The sequence below is a fragment of the Cygnus atratus genome, chromosome 15 (assembly GCF_013377495.2).
Source record: "Cygnus atratus isolate AKBS03 ecotype Queensland, Australia chromosome 15, CAtr_DNAZoo_HiC_assembly, whole genome shotgun sequence".
Lineage (NCBI taxonomy): Eukaryota > Metazoa > Chordata > Aves > Anseriformes > Anatidae > Cygnus > Cygnus atratus.
The window spans coordinates 13,995,695-14,016,390 of NC_066376.1; the positions used below are offsets into that span (position 1 = coordinate 13,995,695).

At 40.0% G+C, this 20,696-nt stretch overlaps 1 protein-coding gene across 3 annotated transcripts; it reads right to left on the minus strand.

Annotated features, from left to right (window-relative positions):
• Window positions 1-1,220: 1,220 nt before the first annotated feature.
• On the minus strand, window positions 1,221-14,608 carry METTL22 (methyltransferase 22, Kin17 lysine). 3 transcript variants are annotated; one of them, XM_035548939.2, is made up of 11 exons: window positions 14,533-14,608; window positions 13,522-13,874; window positions 11,358-11,708; window positions 10,924-10,964; window positions 10,695-10,839; window positions 10,151-10,222; window positions 9,534-9,587; window positions 8,216-8,296; window positions 7,111-7,213; window positions 6,158-6,326; window positions 1,221-4,634 (listed from the first exon to the last, which is right to left on the minus strand). In XM_035548939.2, the coding sequence occupies exons 2-11, from the start codon at window positions 13,709-13,711 to the stop codon at window positions 4,599-4,601; spliced, it is 1,242 nt and encodes a 413-aa protein (XP_035404832.1). In that variant the 5' UTR covers window positions 13,712-13,874; window positions 14,533-14,608; the 3' UTR covers window positions 1,221-4,598. The 3 variants fall into 3 exon arrangements, with proteins under 3 accessions (XP_035404832.1, XP_035404829.1, XP_035404831.1); XM_035548936.2 differs by having other exon boundaries at window positions 1,622-4,634; window positions 9,534-9,635; XM_035548938.2 differs by having other exon boundaries at window positions 1,622-4,634; window positions 10,695-10,964.
• Window positions 14,609-20,696: the final 6,088 nt, after the last annotated feature.

Genomic DNA, 20,696 nt, shown 5'->3' on the forward strand with positions numbered 1-20,696 from the left:
AAGAAAAATAACAGAAATGCAGCCATGAGGGATAGAACCCTCAAGTCTCTGGTGAAAATGAAAACCAACTGGAACTAGTGGTGTACGCGAAAGTTCACTGGAACAGTCAAGTTAAAACAACGAAGAGCTGATCTCATGAAATTTATCTGCTATAACTTGGAGCTCCACTTTAAGCTCTGATTTTCTAATGAATGACAAGTTCCTAGCACAGCCAAGAAGTTACGTCCACTACTTCCTAAAATGTTTCCTGAGAATCCCAAACTGCTGGAGGCAGCATCCTAAAAGTACTGTTAAAAAGTTAGTAAATATACACTGCCTTTCTTGTGATTATTTCCAGTCATGTCATCTCTAACACACACATCTGCAAGTCAGCAGAAGTGCAGAACTGTGTATTCAACCTAAACTGTTACACAAACCCACAATACTGTTAAAACAGAAAAGAACAGAGTGTTTAACAACACGGGTGTTTAACAAGCTGTAAAATGTTTTGACTCGAAGTGTTGCACAGCAGATGGAGCTGCAAGTACGATGTATGAATAGCCACCTACACGTGAGAACTGAGTTAAACATCTATAAATCCTCTAATAAAGCGATTATCTCACAACTTCTCTAATACAGAAAGACACACTGAAGTTTACTTTTGCAAACAGAAGTTCACCACAGAGCTGCTGAGTTTCACATCGACAAAGAATGAAAAGAAACAAACGTTACCAACTTGCAGGGCTCATTCAAATGTCACATCAAAGTTCTTCTTTTGACCAGTATCTAGAATTGTCATCTGTGTTCCTCTTGAGTGAAGGACAGGGATGCTAGGCATCTTCATCTGAAGCATGGGGACCAAGGACAGGTGTATTATTTCAAAACAGTCGTGGGACAAAAGAAAAATCAGTTTGTTTCAAACCAAAATCCTACCAGAAGGTCACATCTACACATCTATCTCTGCTTCCCAACACAACCAAGACACCCCGCTCCTTCACCAGAAGTACTGCCCTGCAGGGGTTGCGCAGGCTGCCCTCCACCCTCACCACGTGTCTGTCCCCAAGACACCCCATCTGGCTGACCAGCCAGACCTGGAGGTGTCCCCAGGAGCAGCCCACCTTTACTTAGCTGAGGAGAAAGGCGGTTTTCTGCGTGAAACCTTTCCAACCTCAACTCCACAGAAGAGTAGAAACATTTGGTGCTGAAACGGGTAATACAGACTAGGAACATTTACTGGTTTGCAAATAAAAAAGAGACCTTTTTATTTTCCTACTCACTACAAGGTGATCCAAAAGAAATATATGAATAAGCCAGCAGAGCTCTTAAGTGTTTGACAATAAAATGTGCAAACTCTTTCCTTGTAGCTCACAAGTCCGAGACAATCCAAACTGATGTTGAATACTTTGACTTTTTTGTAGGACCAGAAAGCCACATGCAATTTATACTGGAGCGCTGTCCACACCAGTACCCCTCCCAGCATATTTTCTCTTCTATGATTTTAGAATCATAGCAAACTGCATCTAACACACAGCAAAAAAATCACTTGCAAGACAGGACTGGCAAAAATCTAAGAACATTACCTGTTGGAATTTTTCAAAATTCAGATGCACCACCCCACAAGCATACCATTTTTTTTTAAAATCATGCTTTATTAGGAAAAAAACAACAAAACACCTTCTTGATCATATACATACAGGTAACGTGCCAGAAGTATTATCATTGTAGGCACTAACTTGGTTTCCAGTCATGATCTGTATGCTTAACACTAAGCAATTTTCCACTTTTAATCATCCTAACAAACAAGGTGTAAATTTATGTGATGAGTTCTAAAAAATACTACCATGTGTGACCTATTTAAAGCATGATTAAGAACAAAATTGAAAAGGTCCTTACTAAGTATCCTTAAGTAGCAGCAGCCAGTTCCCTGGTGCGTCAGCCTATGCTTCTCTCTCATTTATATTGCAAAGCCAAGGCATTCTAAGACTCTGCAATTCTTGTGTTCTTAGAATTACTGCCTGTTTTTGACTATTCCTTATCATCAGTGATAAGCGTCATATCCAAATTTGCAAGCTGACCCGTAGACCTCCGTCACCGAACCCCCAAAGTAGTTGTTTCCCTTCAACAGAAAGATTAGCTTTATGTCTTCAGGAGGAAATTCTATTTCGGCTTGCTTCCCAAGCAGCAGTGATGTTCATATTTACTCAAACAAAGACACAGGTATATACATATATTCTCAGATGCTAATTTAAGCCAGTTGTGGTAAAGTGACTGAATTCTATGTTGAAGAGATTTGGAGTACCCCCCTACCTGGATGAGTTTCTGCTGATAATTCCAAAGGCGTTCAGAATTCCTGTGCAAGTAAAACTCTTCTTTAACTACACACACTATTTCACATCAGTTCACATTCATCTCTTGCTATAACCTTCAGAAAAATCACTAGTTAAATGAGCAGCTACATTCAAAAACAGTTTTCTTCAGTTAATTTGTCACAGTTAATAACATTGCAAAACAAACTTCTCCGGTTTAACCCCAGTAGGCAGCTCAGCACCACACAGCTGCTCTCTCACTCCCCCAGGTGGACGGGGGACAGAATTGGAAACGTTAACATGAAAAAATCCATGGTTTGACATAAATACAATTTAATAGGTAAAGCAAAAGCTGCGTGCACAAGCAACGCAAAACAAGGAATCATTCACCACTTCCCACGGGTGTTCAGCCATTTCCAGGACAGCTGGGATTCACCACGTGTAACGGCAACTTGGGAAGACAAACACCGTACCTCCAAACGTCCCTCCCACCTCCTTCTTTCCCCTAGCTTTTATTACTGAGCGCAACACCACGCGGTATGGAACATGGCTTTGGTTAGCTGCGGTCAGCAGTCCTGGCTGCATCCCCTTCCCTTCCTACTCACCCGCAGGGCAGCATAAGAAACAGAGACGACCCTGATGCTCTGTAACCACTGCACAGCAACTCTAAAACATCACTGTGTTATCAGTACTGTTTTCATCACAAATCCAAAACATAGCACAAGCTACTAGGAAGAAAATTAACTCTATCCCGGACAAAACCAGTGCAATGTCCACCCCTTATTCCACACCATTTACATTATGCTCAGGTCCCACCGTCTCCAGTATGTGCTCATTGATCACTATCCTTCAACTTATACCCACATATCATGAACCACCCCTGTGAAATGTCCATAAAATGTCCACAGAGTTCATTTAGTCTATGGCTTAGGTTCTAACTGTTAAGACGGTCATTCAGGACGGTAGAGGTGGCATGTTGCCAAAACCACTACACGCCAAAACCAAGAACTCTGGTTTCGGAATCTTTGGATTAAAATATAGGGTTTTCTTTGCTTGTTTTATCATTCAGCTTTAAATGAGGGTTCTGAGAGTTTTCTACAATAATCTAGGCAGGTATATGCCAACATAACGTATTTTTTCTTTGATTGGCTATAAGCAAAGGAAAAGGCCATCTTCATCTAATGACCTTTCATCTCATTAAACAACATGAAAAATAGAAAAAATATGTCTTCATGTAAATGAGCATTAAGGTTACGAAATAATTGACCTAAAACAACCAAACTAAACGAAATGTAGAACAGACTTCCAAGAAGACAACCAGATGCTTCTGATGTAATGTATGCACACTCCCACGAGTCACAGACTGGGACAGCTTTATCATAACATTCTCGTAATGCTAAAGAATCCAGTAGGCACAAGAACTTAAGTGACAGTGTACATATGGCAAGTGATATAAACATGATAGTACACGTAACATTTATAGTAAGTACAAATACTGTGAACTTTGGTTTCATTAATAACACAGGAGAGAGTTGATAAGTATGTTGTACTTTAATCCAAAAGCCAAGGCACTGAAAGCCCCTCACGGGCAAGACGTGGGTCACCTCCTTCTCCCCTGCCTCACATGTATACATTCAGAATTCCAACTTTTAAAGAGGGGGAGGTCACATCACATGGCACCTTCCTATCCTCAAGCTGGTGAGCACAGAATAGCTTAAAATGCCAGCATGACTCCGAGACCTATGTGGAACATTTTTAGAGGCTCAGACAAAATGTATCTTGTCTCCTTTCAGTTGAGACAGTTGCCCTAACTAGAATGATTTATACAAACCAAAACCAAAGAACTACGTTGCATAAACAGACTGTTTAAAGAAAAGTTCATGACAGAGGACTGTTTCACAAGTGTCCATAAATACACATATTGTGGAACTCGGGATAAGACTGAGAACAGTGTCCATGTTCAGAAAACCCGAAGGGAATATGCATGACATCTGCAAATCAGCCATGCAGAAAAAGGTTAAATACCTCTTTGTCAGAATCTAAAACCTAAGCCATCAGTCCTGGAGAGCACACAGTACTGTGTCACAGCCCACTTCTCATCCAGCACGTACTCGGAAGATCAACATTAACCAGCTTCATACCAGAAGCAAAGAAACCATGTCCTAAGTGCCAAAACAAAAACTTATTGAGGTAAGGCAAATCTGCGTGGAATTACTTTCTGAGAACTCGGCTCCACCAGGATTTTTTTTTAATAAACATCCAAAAAAAAGTCATTGTCCTTCAATAAATATCTTCTGTCTTCTCATGTCCCTGTCACGTTAGCTGATCAGCAATAATCTTCCACAATTCCTATAGGAGGGGAAAAAATATTTATAGTTATTTTCTCAGACCAGCAGACTGTTACTTGATAATGTTAAACATGCACACTCTAACACAACTTTTAAGACACACTCTGTACTTTATAGTCAATCCAACTCTCTAGTCTCTTAGAATGACCACCAAATTGTCCTTGAGACAGAGCAACAGAATCGAGTTCTTTATTCCTGCAGCACGGATTTTTTTATTTTCTATTTTTACAACAAGTAGTGTAATTCAAGTAGTTTCTTAAAATTGTTTCATTGGTCTACATAATTTTTTGCAGCATTTTGACTGAGAATCTTGCTCTTTTTCTTAGCCTGTGTTGACAAATGCTTCCAATAATGCCAATAAAGATACATCTGAAAAAATACTTGATTTACTGAGGAATCAAGGTCCCACAAATGCATGTTTTATACACACACACACTTCTCAATCCATTGTACATCAAAGATGAAAAACAGACCACTTCATTTTTGTGGAACAAATCAGTATAAGCTTTGCCGGTTATATAAAGATTAGCAATCAGACTATCGTATACTCATCACCATGACATCTCGAATTGTGGCAGTGTACTTCACAATAAAAAAACCACTTGTGTGTTTTAAAAAATGCATCTATTTCAAAGACCAGTAGCAACCTTCCACAAAAAGCATGCAGGGAACGAGTTTACACATTTAGATATAACCTGTATTATATTTTTACGCTTGTAAAAGTTGTTATAAATCATATGTGCAAAACTTGGTACCTGAAGGTGTCAGCACTAACAAGAAAAATAAATCAATCTCACAAAACAACTGTGGTCCCCAGAATCTTACTATGCACACATACTGTAGTAGACATAGCAATAGCACATTGACTACATGGTAATAGATCTGCACTCCACTATAATACTTGCAAGTTCTCCCAAAAGGTCAGTTAATTTGCATCACTATAGAAGCTAGCAAGCTACTAGCTAGCCTGCACAATATTCATAAGAGAATACAATGGGAAAAAAATACAGCGAGAGAGAGAACCATGAATGCTTGGAATGTAATTAGAAAACCAGAAATAATGTATCTGATACACTTCTGAATACCAGAAGTTTACTACTAATCGACTTCTTCATAGGTATTAGAATATTATTACCTTAACCCTGAGCTGAGAAAGGAATTATGAAAACTATAAAATGACAGCTCTATTACAAGCAAATAAATGAAAAGAGATATTGGTCCGTTTTCTAGTCAATCGCAACATTTATATTTTACAAAGTAATGGAAATTGCACTCATTTCCTCAGAGGTTAAGAAACAATCTAAGCCATTGTATTGCTCCCTAATAGAAAAGGGCACATTATGTCAATTTAGTATAGATTATGTAAGCACGGACAAGAATTATTTTAAAATAATAAACAGCTAAATGGAAATAAGAAGGTAATATTTATTCTCCTGTTCTTACTTCATATTAAGTAAACAGCTAAAATCTAATTTGAGATTATTAGCCCAACACATTACATTTATTTTAATGAATGCCACTTACCAACTGCTCGATCCGTTCATAACTGAGAAACTGGCAGAAATCAGGCTTAATGGGCTCCACATTATATTTCATTTTTCCATCCTGGAGATTCTCCAAATCATTTAGAGTATTTCTAAAGTGGCTGTAGGCTTCGCATGTAATATCCATATGTCTTAAAGTGAAGTTCAGTCTGGCAACAAAATATTTAATTTAAAACCTTTCTCCTATACTGGCATCTTAAAGAGCTATGTGACTTTCTTCAGCTAATGGCAAATGTGGGTCTTCTCAGTGTAATTAACTCTCACAAAGAAGTAACCCTGCTGCCCCCGAAAAGCAGATGAGACATGCTATCAATAAGCCAGGAAGTCTTGGATGAACCTCTCCACTGATTTTAGCGCATTTTGCCTCAACAAAATTACTAGCTTCTCTTCTGGGAGAAACGCTTTGCAACAAATCATATGAATAGCTACTGCTTACACATCTTTACACGTGGACTATGTATACATTACTTCATGAATGGACTACAACATGTGAGTACTCAAAAACATACAACAATTCCTTCAAAGGAAACACAAGAGAAATTGTTATGGAGGGATGCAGGCTGGGAGACGTATGTCCTCATTCTAAGCTCCTTCACTCTACTCGACACTTTAGTCTATGACCTCCTAAATACACGGCACACTTTGTAAAGTATTGCAGATCAGACTAGCCAACTATTTACCTTTATTTGCACAGAGGTTATCTATCTGATGCAAGACAAAAGTAACGTCACAAAAGCCAAACTCTTCTGGAAGTAAAAGTCTGAACTGATAAAGATTAAATAAGTATAAAACCAAATGCATTTATTGGGCATATACTGCAGCCTTTGATCAACCAATTCAATGACAATCATAAAACAAACTTCAAGTAAATCAGGGGTTTCTTCCAAATAAAGGTAAGCATGTAAAATTTTAGTGCTTCTTGGTAATACTTGCCTCTTTTCTATTGCTAGGAAAACTGTGCAAGATTTTTTCAAGTTGTGTGTGATTCTGTACAGCGTTCTGAACAAGGCATCTGTCAGGTCATCATCATAGAACACTACAGGAAAAAGAGCAGAGTATGTACATTTAAGAGTAGTACTTAAATCTCAGGCATGAAACAACAACAAACCTTAATTAGATTATTCTAATCAAATAAGTCATTATTTTAGCTAAATCCCGAAGTATTATATTTTCAATGGCAACAACTGACCCGGTATCAATATCCACTGCTGCTCTTTACGTCAGACCTTCTTAAAGATTTCTCTCGTGTCTGTGGGAATCCCTTCCGTCAGGCAACTTACAAACTTTAACAAAATCTCCCTCATCCTGGAAATATCTTACTGCAAAGCTAAAAAAGGCATGATATCACAATGTATAGGGCCTCCTTCATTTAATAATAAGAATAAAAAAGGCAGTAAATAATACCACTATCAGCGCATCTCTTTGGAAGGCAGTTTTCCAGTATCTTTCAATATCATAACTAAACACGATCCTCCTTTACATAGATATTAAAAGAACTTTTTCTATACAGATAAGCTAGCTTGTCTTTTTTTTTTTTTTTCCATTAAGCAAGAATGGAAAATAAGCGGAAGATGTCCGAAGGGACACGCTCTAAGGGTAAGTGCAATGCTTGAGACTTTTTTCCCACATTACAGAACACGTCATTTAGGCCATCAACCTTTGTTTGTACAGAGGTTATCTGATGCAAGACAAAGGTAGGACAACAACATTTAACTTTTTTTTTTTTTTTCTGAAAGTCAATTTCATCACTTATGTGTGATTATGTTCTCTGAATAATTTATTTAGTTACAAAAAATTACCACATAAAATGAAAGAAAAGGTTAGTGGATGTTTTCAGTGTCTCTTCTCCTATTGCTAATTCAGATTGTAAATACAATTGTTTAAAAAAAAATAAAGACAAGAACACATGGCAGAGGTTTGACAAATTTGGTAGGGATCTGATCTGTTAGATTTCCAAAGCAAAATAGATACGGTTATGTTATTTACTCATAATGCTCAAGTGTTTGATGTAAAAAGTTTACTGTTTACATTTTCATACCATCAGCTGCCATTATCACAGTGCAGTGGTCATGCAAATCAGCAATCTCTTCTTCAGACCAGCTAAAAAGAGCTTCAGGATCTGTAACAACAAAGATGGTTTTGGTGTACAGGGTTAACTGGCTCAAGGGTTTGATAGACTTAAAAACAAACAAACAAACATTTTAACTCCTCTGCTCATCTGCTACTCAGTAAGCAGAGCATCCCACTACAGGGAAATCACAGCCTCCGTTTGTTCCCTGAAGTTCCCTGCAGCCCTTTGCTTTCTGTGCCATATGTCCAGTCCTCTCAGGATCGACTGGCACGAGTAAGTTTTCCTTGACGTAAGAATTTACAACCCATTACTACCCTGTAGGAAGATCACAGATTTAACTAGAAAACAAATGCATTTTCATGCAAAATTTGATTTTTTTTTTTTTTTAAGATTCCTACTTAGTTATGCTTTCTAAAATTTAGACTTGGTTAAACTTTAGATGTTCTCTCTGATGGTCTAAAAATCACACAGCCTCTTCAACTGGCAGTATTAAATGTTATCATTTCATGAAAATTTCTAAGGTCGTAGAGAGGCTTTTGAAAGTGTAAAGGATGGTTTTACTTCCTTAAATAGTTGTTCTATTTTTCGAATCATTACATCGAACTACTACAGTTAAGTGATACCATACCCTAAAAAGCAAAGCAGGATTCATACACCCAAGTGCTATAATTTTGTGTTGACCTTAAATTTCTTTTACGAAAGGTCGATATTTGTAACTACTAGAAAGCTTTAATGATCTGCTTTACTACTGTTAATTGCACTTTAAAAATTACTCACATTAGCTGCCTTTTATTTTACTGAAAGTAGCAAACCATATTCCCTTTCCAAATATGTAAAATACAACACATTCATCACTACATTTGGAAAAAAGATTTATACACCTGCAAGAGATCACCTGTCCTCCTCCCCACCTTTCATTGTTTTGTATGCAAGCCATTGTAAGTAATACAATACCATCACATCAAATTCTGGTTTATACAAATCCACGTCATTGTACTTGGATTTTGGTATCGCCACATAATGACACACTGTATTTGCACTTCTGAATTTTCATCTCACTAAGCAAAGGACAACCACTATTCATCTATCCTCAACCTATCAGTAATCCTTTTCTTACTCATTCACATGGCAACGACACCCCCAAACACAATAGTGAACTTTCAGCTATTTTACCAGAGCCATGGGTGCTGGAAGACTGGCTGTCTACTTAAATAGTGGAGCGAACTTTTCTTGATGGATTTGAGAGGAAAAAAATCATCACAAAGGACCCATTACAAGTACCTACCAGTGCAGAATTCATCTTTCAGCCAGTCAAGTTCCTTTACTTTAATTTCTCCTCCTGTGGGTGAAGAAAGACCACAACAGTCAAATGGCCTTTCAGCCAGTGCTGCAACAAGTGATAAAGATGTATTACGAGGACACATGAAACAAGTAAGGTTGAACATCAAATCATTTACTTTACAAAACCAGTTACCCCTGACAAAAGGAATATAAGATGAACTTAAGGATCAGAAACACCCCACTTTCTCTTTTACATGCCTCACGTGCAAAATACTTCTCAGAGTTCCACCTCTGTCATTTACACACTGTTTACATGACCCTTGGCACCTAGACATCTGTGATCCTCCAAGTACCTCAGTGAAACTAACACAATGACTGGACCACAGCTGGTCTTAACTGCCGACCAAAGAAAGATCAAGTATTTTGCTCTTTTCCAAAGGAAGCTGTTCCATTATGGACCACGTATAGATTTCTTCTATCTTTCTAAATGAGTGACTTTTAACCAAGACAAAAGGTTAATTTTACTTGTGAACACACCACCTTGCCAATGACTTATGTTGTTTAATCCCAAAGGAATTCACAGTTAGGCAATCGTACAAGTATCGACTGCACAGCACTTACCTCCTGGCTCCATCAAATGTTTGTTTAATGCAACATTTTGCTCACACATGGCCAGAAGATCGTCACCAACATCTGGAAAAAAGCGATGACAATATTCAAAATAAGATTATTTTACATGTGCTGTGTGTGCCCCTGACCTCTTGGACTAACTCTCTAAATTTCCGTCAAGCTGATGAGATTATGGAAAATTCAGAGCAACTCTCACCCCTGATAACTGCTTCCCTAGCATCCTTCTTGCTTGTGTCTTTCAGTACTAAGCTCTGAGTAATCCTTGAATAACAACGTTAGGTTGCTGTACTTTAATCCGGGCAAACTATCCTGAACTGACAGCAACATATTGTTTTTTAAAGCTTTTGCACCTAGAAATATTACTGCTTTTCATCCTGTTGTGAAAGTTATTGCTACTTTTCAATAAACACAATTTTACACACATCGATAACAAATTATTAATTAAAAAAAGAATAGATGAGGATGAAAATCCCAGGATGAAAATACTGCTTTGTGGAGTTTCATGAAAATATTTCATTAAAAGCAAGTGCCTTACCTGTGCAATAAACTCTGTTGGCAACTGTTCCCATGATAATGCTTGTAATTCCAGTGCCACCTCCAAGCTCTAGTACTGTGCAACACCTGAACATGTCCCGTTTAAACAGAACGTAGTCAGCAAGAAGAAAAGCTGCACGCCAGACCTTCAGATAAGAGATGCGGTTACACTGGGCACATTCTGAAGCACAATCCATGAATAGCAAGATAATACAAGGTACAATACCTACTTGTTTTCCAACATCTTCTAAGGGGGTTGCCATAGTATGCTCTGTGAAAATGGAGGAGGAGCAGAAATAATTGTTTTAAAACATTGTTCAAATCAAGCTCCATAGTAAGTAGCAAATTTGGAAAGTCAGTTCATGCTTCCCTTTTAAATCTAGAACTAAACACTGTTCATTTTACATAGTAATGCTAGATAATGCTGAAGACCCCACTCTAATCAAGTAGAACCGTTCCCCCATGTTATACTACCGCCCAAATCACTTCTGGAGAAAAGCAGTTTGTTTTTAAAGTACTTACAATATCACAGTATTACGTTTGGTTTATTATCTCCTTTCACTTAACTACTTTTGTTTAATTTATAAGAAAGAGCTACTTTGCTTTTGTTTTGCCCAAACAGATACTTATCCCATTTCTCCTTGAACATAACCTTACTATTTACCTATTTTAACAACATCAGTGCAAGTGCATTCTTGTTCTTCGTCTTCAAAAGCATCTTCTTTCCCTTTCATCAGAATTACAGGATATACCCTATCCCTCGAAAGATCCTCCGCCTCTAAATCAGAAGTGCTTCGAGGTCTTCTGACCACTTCCAAGTCTCCATCATCATCCAGCAGAGCTTCTAGTCCTTCAGTATTCGATTCCCTTTCATTTTTTAGATTATTCCTGTCCTTGTCACACAGTTCATCTCCACTGCTGTACTGGTGTTCTCTTTCAGTTGTAGCTTCTCTTCCAGATTTCTCAGATGCCCAATCGTCTGTGTTCCAAAGGAGTTTGAAATACGACAGGAATACTGCAAGAACATGGGGCAGGAGGGGGAAGAATTTAAAGATTAGCACTAGGTAAGAACAGAATCTATAGGCCAATTTCCATATGCATGACATTTTGATATGCATTTCACATATTATAAAAATATAGAAGATTGTAAATCATACAGGTATATTGAAATATAGTTCTATTTGCTAGGAGGAAATATTTCTGCTACTAAGTTCTGTCACAGTAGGAATAAATGAAGCACTTCCACAGTCTACTGGTTGACTCAACATCTACTCAGTCAAGTTCACGTTCACCTGATTTAATAACACCTCTCTTAGCAACTGGGAAAAGGAATGGTTTCTTACATCCTTCAAAAGAACTTCTGCTGAGACAAGCTTAAACCAAGTTGAAAGAAGAATTAATATCATAAATTACAATTTTTGTCTTTATGTTGATTTAATTCCTGTTTTAAAAGAAACTAACATTTTCTAGTAAAAAGTAAACAGAATTTCTTTTACTATTTTAAAAGTCTTTTGGGATTCACACAGCTTCTTACCTTGAAATCAGCTTAAAACAGAATGAGACAGCACAAATAGGCAATCTGTCTCGTATCAGCTTAGGCTGGACATACTGACATGCTAACACTTTTGTTTTTTAAGCAAGAACATGACCAGTGAAAAAGGTCAATACCAGCAGGATTCTAAGAATTTCTTACAATTCTATTTATTCTCACCAAAGGGAAACCAATTGCCACTATTGCTTTCAACAGCTCCACAGTGTATGAAGTTCTATTGTCACATTTGTTAAGTTAAAGCTGGTACACTACAATCCAGTTCTGATCTGGAAAATTCCTTTATTTCAGAGTACATAGCACTGACTCTCATTTTGTTGTGTTGAAAAGATCTTGACATCAAGAAGAATCACAGCAAATGAATACTAAGCATTGTGACAACACATCACAGCATTAATTACCTGATTTTGATCTGATCAAGGTCATAATTAGTTTCTACTTCCTTGTAAAGCCTTTTGACCCTCTTTTCTCTTGTACTTTTTTTTACATTAGCATGCGCTAGAATAACTGCAAGTTTCTTTATTTTTAAAGTCACAACTAGGTTTGAAAAAACAATTAACACTTCTGTCACAGCAGGAGAGAGACTTTTCTGCAGAACATTTTACTAACAGCTTCAAAGTCATTTTCCCTGACAACCTTACAGAAGCCCACAAACTGGCAGAGGCATTCATTTGTCAATTCATTTCCACTAAGGCCTTGACTCTTCGAATTATATGAGCCATTGCTAATGTAAGTCCATTGCTATACTGAGCTTTGTCATTGCTTTTTTCAACAAACAAACAAAAAAGAAAACAAAGCTGTTAGGTTCCTCTGGAATAGATAGTAAATCATCGCTTAAAGATTTTATAGAAATCATGAATAATTACCTTGTTATTTTAAGTGATAATATTTAAAACCAATGGCTTCTCGGCTTTAGTCTACATGCAAAAAACATCCTAACTTTTTAACATGATTCCCAAGGTGCTGTCTTGAGATTACAGGTAAATAAAATTAAGCCTGCATGAAGATTAATGTGGTTACTTCTTCTCAGAAAGTAACTTGTCTTTTTTTTAAGATGGGCTGTCTACAAATTCCACAGTAATAGTTTTAATTTATGTATTTAATTTCACAAGGACAATCCGGTTAGCCCTCTCCCTAAATACTGAGCAGGAAGCAATTCTGCTTCTAACCGGAGCAAAATATGTAATGATTACTATCAACCATTCAAAGGAGGATTCAGCCATTCAAAGATATTCAAACATACTTAAAATACAGTTCCATCAGTCTAAATACACATTACCTGGTTGTCCAACTGCATTCAACCGTACCATGAGATGTCTTTTGTTTGGACAGTGTATGTGAACATCAGAAAGCACAGTGTCACTTTTGAATGTGACGTTATCCATCTCCTCCTCCGTCACATCTCCCATGATACACTGGTGAGAGGAACATTTACAGTAACCATACGGTTTCCTGTGAAGTGCTGTCATAAGGAGATCCAATACTTCTCTGCCAGTGGGCGTCAGGCAGCAGTTCTGCTCAGCAAGACAACCTCACGACATCAGTGCTGCGAAGAACTCATGCAAGCTGCAGTCATGCAATGACTCCCCTGTGCTCCAGTAAGACACCAAGTTGTGAATCAGGATATTCACCCTAACACCAAATACAGACAGCTTTTAGTTATATAGTGTTGTTCCAGCAGTATTTTAGAAGATAAAAATATGGTTACACTGGACTATAAAGTTGCAATACTTCAATGCTCTCTTTTGCAATGCTCCACTCTACCAACTATCACTAGCAGCTTGCTGGCAGATACCACATACTTTAGGGAGAAGAGCTGCTAATTAGCTAGCGTTACAAACTAACAAACCCCCTGAAAAAGCAAACGTTATTGCGAATGTACAGTTTGACAAAGCCAAGTCTTCACAGACATGACTTGAGTGCATAACTTGACAATCAGAGCAGGTAAGGTATCCTGCCTGTCATCTCTGGTGCTCTTTACTTTCCCCCAGCAAACAAACAACCGAAGCCATCCTCGTTCCCGCACACCCACAGCTCTGCTCGAGCACGAACGGGTGAATTACCCGCCGCGAACACAAGAAGAGAGGCGGCGTTTATTTCCCCACACGCCCCAAACCGGGCGTTTTGCGGGGGGCTGGCGAAGCGCTGCCGAACCGTAGACGTGAACACAAAACCACGTCTTAAACCCAGAGACGGCAGGCTCGGCTCTCACACACGACCCTCAGTCCCCAACCCTCCGAGCTACCGGCGGGCACAGCCACTCCCGCTGCGCCCCGCGACCCCCCGGTACCTCCCGCAGCTCCGGGCCCGCCGCCATGGCGGAGCCGCCGGCCCCTTCCGGCGCGCAGCTGACGCGCGGCCGCGCCCCCCGGGCCCCGAGGCCGCCGAGCTGAGGGCGAGCGCTGGGGCTGCGGCTCTGAGGAAATGCCGGGGCCGTTCGTGGCCGCTCCTAGGCCCTGCCCGGCCCCGGCCCCGGTCCGGCTCCTCACAGCAAACGCCGAGGCGGCTTCCCGCTGCGGGCTGCGCTGGGGTGGAGACGTTGGCCCCTCGAAAGCACGCAGAGGTTCTTCAATTACCTAGCGCTAAGCCCGAGGTGAAGTCCGGCGAGCTGGCAAAAGGAGATGCCAGCAGCTAAATTTTGTCAGACCATAAAGCATCTGCAGCACATAGGCAGAATTGAACCCACGCTCCCCACTGCCATTAGTTACTTGGTTCAGAGCTACCCTGCCTCACTTCATAGTGAGTTCCATGCAAAACTTCACAAAAACGCCACCAACTAACAAAACTAAAGGGGCAAGCGGGCAGAGCTCTTCGTAGCCAGAGAATGCCAGAACTGCTGCTGCCGCAGTGGGGTTAGATGGAGCAACAGCAGGATCTGTGCACTGATTTGGGGATAGGGGGCCTTGCTTAATCCCAAAGTTTTCACCAGGTGTAGTGAGCCAGGTAAAATAAACAAGCCCGAGTTAGGTGTTGAGCAGGAACACTACGCCAGAGCACTCTGGGAAACTAGTAACGGAGATGTAAGCAACTTGCAGCATTAGGCACCAGCTGACAGCAGCTTCTATTACCTGCATCTCGGGTCTCAGTGCCTGGGGCAGGCACAGCACGGCCCAGGGCAGGCTGCTCTCACCTGGCACCGCGATGCCCGACCGGGCTGCCTGGAGGCCTCGGGCAGCCTGTGGGTACCATGTGCTGTGGTGGCCGGGCTGACCACAGCTCTGGTTCCTGGTCTCTGTGCAGCATCAGGCATAGATATGCTCTAATTTAAAAAAAATTAATGCTCTTAAAAAAAACCTTGGCATGTAATGCAAAGTCTGTATTTTTAGATGTCTTTCTGTTTCTTGTTATTTGCATCTATTTATAAAGGCTAAGAATTATTAAGAGAGTGTAGTAATCTTTCCCTGTATTTACAGTCTAAGTGGTAATGAAATGGAAAACATAGCGAGCCATTCATATCTCTCCTTAGAGTGTCTGTGGGTGAATATCTGACAAAACGCTTTGGAGATTTGTTTTCCTTTTGTCTGGCTCCTGTGAAAGAGCAGAATATTATTTGCTTCCTGTGGTGATACTCTGCCAGTTAAGTTATTACTGCAGTCTCTCTCTGCTGGCATATTTTCCACTGCTATAAAGCACTAACAACATGCAGACAAAGCAGATATTTGTCACAAAATCTTACCAGTTTGTAGTAAGAGATACTTTACTGGTGTGCAGACTAAGTTTGTATTACTGGAGCAGTTAAAAAGTTAGGCGATTCACTCCATTACACAGGTGTTTTAAACACAAGGGCATGTTTTATGACAAATGGAGCTGTTATCATTTATTTTCTAAAAAATGCAATTACCTTGTTTCACATAGATAATATCATTAGGCAAAGCAGGAATACCTCATGGCTGCAGAAGGTCTTAAAGGAGCCAGTGTGGTTGCAGACATTATAATGCAGTTGATAGCTAGCTGACAATCTAGCTGTGGAGATGCAGTTTCTGGACTACACACAAGAGGGCTTTAGCAACAAGGCAGTCCATGGATGAGTAGGAGCACAGCTGTGGGCTGGTAACAGCTGCACGGATACACTTAAAAAGAGGAAAGCTTCAGACCAAGAAATGCCCCTGAAGCTCTGAAGGGATGCCCCACAGCAGAAGGCAGATGGGTTCAGCACTCATCCTCCCTCTCCACCTCAGCAGAAAGGTTATGAGGACACGCCTAGAAGTGAGATTTTGGCTGTGTGCACTTCTGGAAGCAAAGCAGATGTGTAGTAATAGCTTAGCTTAGTGACCTCAACAACTCCTTGAAGTTGATAAATGTATTTAGTTTATAAAAACCTACCTTTTCTGAGAGGTGTGGGAGGGAAAGCAAAGTCTGGGCTGGCCACATCTGGTGACAGAAAAATTAAAGTCATGTTACTTCTTACATTTTCCCAGCCCTTGCTCGTAATTTCTACTCCCAGCAGGACAGCTACAGTCGCTGAACTCACTACAGTCATCACTCAGAATGGCCCAAACCAAAATGACCTCATCTGCATCCACCCGAAACTTCTGGCTCACGCTTCCTCCCAGTGCTGTACTTTGCCCCTGACCAGGCTACCCCTGCCAGAAGCAAAATGACAACTAGCTGCTTTTAATTTTAATTGCCATTCCCTGTTCTTAGTCATGAACTGCTGGTGTGGAACAGCAGTATGAGTGACAATGAAATTCTGGTGAAGACAGTGCATGAAGCTCCCAGTCCAAAGATGCACTGTCCCCTTCATAGGGATTATACTTTATTTTAAGATACAGGAAAAACAAAACCTTCTCTCTTTAGTAAAATTGTTTGCATCTTCCCTCACCATTTTCATGGCAATATCTAACAAGGAATCTCTTTGATTTTCAGTTGCTACAAGGCACATGAATTTGATTCTAGCTTCATTATTTGATCCTTGTAGGCAAGGATCCTCATGTTCAGTACAGCTTACAGTCTTGCTAATGTACCTCTACTTGGTTTCTAACATAGTTACACATATCAAAAGCCCTATTTTTCCATTGCAAGTCTTGGAAATGTTTACTGCTACTTCTGCCCACAATGCATATTGTGATTAGAAGAGTACCGGGAATTGCCATAAGAATTTCCCTCTTAAAATTCAAGCTGCCGAATTGGTTTGTTTTACAGTCATGAGGATCTCAAGAACCTGAACTGTATTTCAAATTCCTGAGATCTACTTTTTTTTTTTGTAAAAGACTAAGATGCACTTCAATTTTATGTCTTCCTCGCAGCCACATGAACTAGGAGTTTGTTTACAGAAGGCAACCCCAGAGCATCCCATTTTCGCCCAATCCTTTCATGGCCCAATGGATGCTGATAGGACGATGTCCTTGCAGGATGCCTTCTGAAACACCAGCACTGCTGCATGAGGTTCAGAGAAGAGGAAAACTAGAGACAGCCCTGAAAAATATGTATCACGGGACAAATCTGATTCCTTAGCAATGTGTAAGAGAACAGAGCTGATTCTAAGACAGGAATAACCAAATTAATACTACACCAAATAAATCTATCTGATCTTGTACTGTTCAGTAGTTTATCCCTGATGGCTGATGATATCTTTCCAGTATTTACTGTACTGTCTCTTTGCTTGTCTTCTTTTCTTTCATTACATGCTTAGCAGACAGAAACACATTCAGTGCTTTCATTAGGTCAGTAAAAACAAAAAACAAAAACAAAACCAAACTGAAGGCTGTCAGGAAGAAGAAATACATCGGCCCCCATCCTTTCAATCCTACTGTACCAGTGCTGTTGAAAGGAGATATGTGGAACTAGTTTTCACTACTTGTTTACGTCAAACACAACCAACTTAAACGTGCGCTGTAGAATGCAGAGCAAAGAGAGGATAAATTATTCAGCATGTAAGAGCTATACACAAAAAAAGCACTCAGAAAGTAGCTGTATCTTATCTGTGCCTAAGCTTTTACTAGATCCCTAGCAAATATCTGCTTAGACAAACATGGCTTGAAAAATCATCGTGGAAAAAGGAAAGAGAAAAGTAACACGTGGGTAAGAGAACAGTGTGATGCTCATCATGTGTGTGGCCTTTACTGTCTCTGCCTTCTACCCACTATGCATCCAACTGAGATGCAAACCTCCCCTGACCGAAGGCTTAGTGTTTGGTTTCCATCATCTTGTATGTATTAATCAATTTAATTCAGATGTCTCCAGGCCTAGCCCCGAAGCATGTAATACTACGTGTCACAGCACATACCACCTGCTCTCTATCTGTCCCATTGTTCCCGCTGCAGTGCAGCCAAGACTCTCAGTTTAGGCTATGTGAATTTTTTCATCATAAGATAATGTCACCTTGATACCTAAGTTTTTCATTCTACCAGATTTATCAATTCTGAGCTTTCTCTTTCTTTATGAACATTTCATGTCCATCTCTTTCTAGCAGCTGTCAGCTTATCTGTTTGAACTAGTAGTATAAACCAGTGCAAAGGAATATTTCATTTGAAATAAAAATTACAGTGCAAATGAGTGGAAAATGCATTTGTATTTTTACTGGGGAAGCTGAAGGAATAATAAAGCCAAAGCAATAAATAAATGAAGCCGTCCATAAACTTAACAATATGCCTATGATAAAGCACTTGCACAAAACAAAATTATCCTAACACCAAAAATAAAATCAGAACAAAGAAGAATCAAATTAATTCAATCTAGTTTGGCCTGATGTGGAGCTCAAGGACAAATATGAACCTGCTAATGGCCTGTCTAATGGACTTGATTCTATGCCTAAAGACATCATTCTGTGATCAGAAAAGGAAACAGAGGCATTTATGCTTCCAGAAAAAAAAAAAGTCATCTTCCAGCTGCTTTTTTAATTTAAGTTAATAATATATAAAAAATATTTGAAAACAAATTCAACTGAACCACATCAATTTACAAAGCAAGATAGTACTTCTTCATTAGAAATGTAAAAGCAAGATTCTTACTTTGATATTCCTGGTTGAAAAGATTCTTGAAATATCATCACACAAAAAGGAAGGATTTTGCTGGCATGCCTGTCAGATGAAGAAGAATAGCTGAAGTGACACACTGTCATTTTGCAGTACTGCGACTATGGCTGGTAGAAAAGCCCGCAATAGGAGGAATAATAGAAAATTCCAAGTTCTACAGATTCAGGGAAAGTGAAACTTCAGCTAATATACTGTTTGTGAACACCCTGTTGTTATGGAGCTGAAGGAGAGCCAGCAGATAGAGGAGTGATCCTTCCCCTCAGCTCAGCGTTGGTGAGGCTGCACCTGGAGTGCTGCATCCAGTGCTGGGACCCTAGTATGAGAGAGACCTGGACACACTGGACAGAGTCCAGTGAAGGGCCACAAGGATGATGGAGGGACGGGAACCTCTCCTGTGAGGAGATGCTGATTGAGCTGGGCCTGCTCGGCCTGGAGAAGAGGAGGCTCAGGGGGATCTCTCGCAGGGTGCACAGAGGATGGAGCTAGGCTCTGCTCAGCAGTGCCGAGGGCCAGGCCCAGAGGCAGTGGGCACAAACCGTAGCACAAGAGGCTCCCTCTGAGCACCAGCAACACTTCTATACTCGGCAGGTGATAGAGCCCTGGCACAGGTTGCCCACAGAGGTTGCAGAGTCTCCCCATTTGGAGATCTTCACGATTTGCTCCATTTTTTAGAATCTTGATACGTGTTTAGAGACCAAAGTCAAGCCACAAGTCAGGGTGATGAAACTCTTTCAAGCTCCTTCTTTACCTACTTCTTCAGCAATCAAAAATCCTTCTGTTCGGGACAGATGGGCTCTTCCCGTTGAGCCTGCAGTGCCTTTGTGTTGTGCTCTCTGTTTCCCAGTCTTCCTGAACTTGCTTGTCCATGTCAGGCCTGTCCCTGTTCAGTGTTTCAGGTTATCAGCATCTGTTGTACCAGCTCAGTACACTTAAAAGCTACCCAACTTCTTCTGCTTCACATGCTATATAAATCCTTGATTGATTAAGTAACAAAAACTTCCTTTTTTGCGTTGTGTTTCCTACAATTTTCAGTAGATCAAACTGTGCTTCTCGGGGTTTTATGCAGTGCTTTGTGTGCAGACACATCAGCACTCAACCCAGTGCTCCATAAATTCATCTCCAGAGCGCACAACTTGCAAGAGAAGAGAAACGAGGAAGGCTGTTGTTTTTTATTATCAATACTCCTATCTTATTTGTCTGGCATCTTTCATGTGTAACTGAGTGATTTGAGGCTCAAGACTACTTTTTTTTTTTTGTATGTTTAAATACAATATTTAAGCTGGATGCACCATGGGGAAACAGTAGGAAACAGTGCTGTTATCTCTGGGGACTGAAACGTGGGTGAGTTGGAGGCCTTACTACAAACTGAGAGAAGTGACATATAAGAACAGCATTGAGGTGTGGGTCATTTACAGTGCTGGAGATCAAAAATGAAAGAAGAAAATGTTGGTAAATCTTGATATTCAATACAACAACAAGG